At 37.5% G+C, this 4,922-nt stretch overlaps 1 protein-coding gene across 1 annotated transcript in view; it reads left to right on the top strand.

The window, feature by feature from the left end:
* The window catches only part of ZDBF2 (zinc finger, DBF-type containing 2), an 18,774-nt gene that overhangs the window by 5,724 nt on the left and 8,128 nt on the right, over nucleotides 1–4,922 (top strand). Inside the window, exon 2 of the mRNA XM_012725289.1 lies at nucleotides 1,748–1,866. Coding sequence (XP_012580743.1) covers nucleotides 1,748–1,866 — 119 coding nt within the window. The remainder of the gene's footprint in view (nucleotides 1–1,747; nucleotides 1,867–4,922) is intronic.

Here is a 4,922-nt window from a genome sequence, read left to right as displayed (position 1 = left end):
GGGGATCAGAGGGCAGGGGTCAGAGGCTGGAGGGCAGCTAGGGTCGGAGGGCGAGGTGGGGGGGGTGTGAAGGGAGGCTGTTATGCCTAGGGGAGGTGGAGGTTGTGGCAGAGTCTCTCCGCAGGGAGGGGCTGCTGGAGTTCCTTATGCCTGGGGCAGTTCTACCAGCTTTCTGCAACTTATCTCAGGTTCCCCGGTGCCTGGTTATGGGGGGGGGGGTGTTTTTACAAGTGGCCCTTAGTGCTCTCTGGAGACCGTTTGGTTCCCCTCTCTGGTATAGTCCTCCCACCACAGCCCTTGCGATCCATTGCCAGAGTCCTTTGTGCCTTCCTTCCCAGCTTTCATCCCTCTCATCCTTGTCCCCCTTCTCCCTGCGTGCTTCGCTGTTGATCAGCTTGCAAAGTTTGTCTTTTTTCTGATTCCTTGTTTGGTCTGTCTCCCTTACGAGTATAAGTAAAATCTTCTGATACTTACCTTTTTTTCCTCTCACTTATTTTGCTTAGTACAATTCCTTCCTGCTCCATCCGTGTTGCTGCAAATGCGTTGAGTTTATCTTTTTTAATCATTGACTATAACTCCGTGGTGTGTGTATACTGTACCACCAACTTCTTAAAACTTATTTAAAGATTTATTGATGCATACTAAAGCTGGGGTGTAGACCAGAGGTGTGGGAGGTGAGAGGATTCACCAGAGACAGTGCGGAGTAGAACATGGAGATGTGCTGAAATACACTGCTGAGGGGAGCAACAGACGAGATAGAAATCTTCCTTACTGTGAAAGAATTGCATGACAGAAAAATGTGAATTATTTCTGGCATTTTGTTTAAGGCAAAATTTTTAACCTCAGAAGGAAAATGAGGCCTTTTTGTGAATTGTTAATATACAGTGATTCTGGGCCCTCCCTGGTGGCGCAGGGAGTCAAAGCACAGCACTAAGAAGCTAAAGCCACTTCAGCATGAGTTGGATCCCCGCCCCGGAGGTGACCCACATGGCGCGGCAGACCTCTCTTGACCCGCCCACTGCTTCCCTCAGCAGTGTACTCGGTGGATCTGCCTGTTCTGCTCCCCTCTCTGTCTATGGTGAATCCTCTCACTGCCAGGTGAATCCTCTCACTGCCACTGCCCCTGCCCCTCTGGCCTGTACCCCAGTTCTGTATGCATAAATAAGTCTTTAAAAAAAATACAGTGATTCAGCCCTTTCTTTTTAACAGATTTTCATCATAAAAATGTTTGTTCACTGAAAAATATGAGAATTTACAAGACAAATTAAAAAAAATTACCCATAATCATACCACCCAGCTATAAATGCTTCTAAGACTTTGGTATATTTTCTTCTATGGTATCTTTTCTTCCATGAATGTATCTATACATCTTAACTATAGTTTGGGATAGAAGCAAAAGATTTTTGCATTACCTGTTTTTGCTTAATATGTAATTTTTTATGTTTTAAAAAATTCTTCATATTATTTAAGGAAACTGCAATTTGCATCTAAGAATATAACTTAAGGACTTTGCTATTGACACTTAGGGGATTTCTACTTTTTTATTGTGTGTTGGTAAGTATATTTTTAACATATATCACCCACATTTAAGATTTCTTTGAGCACTTAAGAGAAATGTAATTACCATATTGAATGGGAAGATACTGTTGTGGTTTCTAGATGCATAGTATTTGTATATATATACTTGAGACACATAAATGAAGTCATTATGTAAAATGACTTCATTTAGTTTCCTTTTTCATTCTAGCATGTGGCCAGCAGTCAGCACAGATACTTGACCACACAGAACAGACGCACCACGAGTTTGATGGACCGTTTCTTGCAGGATGTACTGCAGCATCACCCATATCATTACCAAGAGAGCAGGTGAAGTAGCTTAGCGGAATGGTGTTAGTACATGTTTCAGTGTTACCATAGATGTTTGTGTTAATGTTCCAATACTTGAGTATTCTTCATGCACTTCAAAGTATATTTCAGAATATCCTCTCAATCAAGGAATATGTGGTGATATTTTCTCAGTAGCTTCCATTTACAATTTATTTATTTATGCTTACAGAACTGGGGTACAGGCCAGAGATGTTGTGGGTGAGAATTTCTGCCAGAGACAGAGTGGGGAGCAGAAAAGGCAGATCCACTGAAATACATTGCTGAGGGGAGCAGCAGGCTGGTCAGAAAAGGTCTGCCACACCATGTGGGTCAGCGCCCTGGTGGAGGATCCCACTGGTGCTGCAGTGGCTTCTGAGAGCTCCATAATGCAGTGCTTTAACTCATTGCGCCACCAGGGAGAGCCCATTGCGATTTTCTTTTTAACTTAGTTTGAGAAATTTAAACGATAAAAGATGTAATTATATATAGTATAAAAATATATAATATAGAAAAAATACATATATAATATAGATGTGGATTATATATATATTCTACATCTATATTATATATAAATACGTATTTAATATAATATATATACATACATATAGATATGGATTATATAAGTGCATATATATATATATATTCTACATCTATATTATATATAAATACGTATTTAATATAATATATATACATACATATAGATATGGATTATATAAGTGCATATATATATATATATTCTACATCTAATTTATATATATTTTTCCCTAAGTAAAAACCTTGGCCAAGAAATAATAATATATCATTGAAATGTTTTGTAAGTGTTCTGTCATGGGACTAAGCAGGAAAAAACTATGGGAGCAAAATATTTTTATAAAGATTAGTAACAGAAAAGCTGCTTGTGGTAGTGGAGTAAGGGCAGTCAAAGGTAAGAGCATGTCAATTCCATGTTAAATGGAAATATTTGCCAATTCTCATTAGAAATGATAAACTTTTATAATCTGTTAATATCGTGATTATTTTATTTTGGTTGCCTTAATTAAAATTAATATTTTTATTTTTTTCTATAGATTTATTTATTTATTAATACAAGACCTGAGGTGTGGGAGCTGAGAGGATTCACCAGAGGCAGAGTGGGGTGCAGAACAGGCAGATGTACTAAAGTACACTGCTGAGGGGAGCAGCCGACCTGTCAGAAGAGGTCTGCCGCGCCAAGTGGGTCAGCTCCTGTACTGGGGATTGAACTCAGGCCGCAGTGGCTGCAGATAGCTTGATAAGTGCTGAGACTTAACCCCCCTTGTCACCAGAGAGGCCCTTTACATTAGACTTGAATACCATTTTCATTCCTTAAATTTCTAAAATTCCACACAAATCCCATATCGTTTATAACTTTCCTAAATTATAGTTTATTAAAAAAATTTTTTCCTACCCCTTGTCTTGACACTATAGGTTTTCTCCTGTTATTTTAGACTTAATAGAAATCAACTTATTTTTTATTTTCTTGTTGTCAGTTTTTTGGGAATTGGTTGCTGTTATATCTTTTTGAATTAGGTGCTTATTTAGTTAATTTGTGTTTGCTATTTTTTTAATAGAAGATTTAAAAGTGTGAAGCTTACATTTTTATCACATAGCATAGATTTTAATATTTTATTGTTTTTATATCATTTTAATACTTATTAACCTATATATAAATGTTTTCAACCTTAAATGGTTATATTTTAAGGCCCTTTTTTTGTTGTAAAATTAGGTTAAATGACTAAGAAATAAATTGTGATTTAAAATTATTAATTTTAAACACACACATGTAAATACAATCACAACTCAAAATATCTAGATGATGATTCCTAACTTTTTTGATTTTAGTTCTGCCTTTGCTTTCCTTTCTTCTGCTTATTCATAGCTAAATTTACAAAATTAATTTTAAGTATGTTGTAATAGTTTTTTTTTTTAAAGATTTATTTATTTATTCATACAGAGCTGGGGTACAGGCCAGAGATGCGGTGGGTGAGAGGATTCACCAGGGGCAGATCCGTGAAGCACACCACTGAGGGGAGCAGCGGGCGGGTCAGGGGGGGTCGGGTCAGGAGGGGTCTGCCTCGCCATGTGGTCACCTCTGGACCCCGCCATGTGGTCACCTCTGGGGCAGGCGGGGATCGAACTCATACGGAGGTGGCTCAGGCTTCCCCGTTCAGTGTTCCAACTCGCTGCGCCACCAGGGAGGGCCCTGTTGTAATAGTTTTTAAGACAAGTAGAGATGATCTTCTGTGGTTTTGAAAAACTAGGGAGAGTAATTATTGTATTGGAACTTGGTTAGAGTTCAGAGGTCTAAAAATTATAGTATTTTCCAATGTCATAATATTTTGAGGCCAGCTAACTTTTTAATTTACAAATGCCAACAATATTATAATTAAGATAATTTTTATAACAAAGAAATAGTAATATTTATGACATACTACAAAAGTTGCTACATGTGGGTAACACATGTAAAGAATGTGTCAGATTGAAAAATTTTCAGATTGAAAAATAATGGTATTTTTAGGTGTTACATCATTTGTCAGTTTTTTAATGGATTATTTTTTAGGCAGGTTTTAGATTTACAGAAAAATTGAGACTGTACTACAGTGTCCCTGTATAACTCCTTAACCAGCTTCCCTATTGTTAACATCTTACATTATTATGGTACTTTTGTTGGAATTAACAAGCCACTAAATATATTAACTGAATTCTATAGTTTATTCAGATTTCCTTAGTTTTAATCTAATGTCTATGTGTCTTAGGTTCCCTTCCAGAATAGTCACATTATGTTAAGTTGTCATTTCTCCTTGGAGTCCTCTTGGCATTTTAAATTGTAATAGGCATGTAGAAGCATTGTTTCTCATAGAAATTTAATGAATATATACTGCTAACAAAAGCATATTAAAGTGCTGTATTACATTACACCTTTGCCAAAACAATGTTAAAATAATACTAGCTGGGCCCTCCCTGGTGGCGCAGCAGGTTAAAGCCAGCACTGAGAATCTAAAGCCGCTTCCGCATGAGTTCGATTCCCGCCTGCCCCG

This window comes from Condylura cristata, unplaced genomic scaffold (genome assembly GCF_000260355.1).
Source record: "Condylura cristata isolate star-nosed mole 26May11 unplaced genomic scaffold, ConCri1.0 scaffold00002, whole genome shotgun sequence".
Classification (NCBI taxonomy): domain Eukaryota; kingdom Metazoa; phylum Chordata; class Mammalia; order Eulipotyphla; family Talpidae; genus Condylura; species Condylura cristata.
This window is presented reverse-complemented; position numbering and strand designations above follow the sequence as displayed.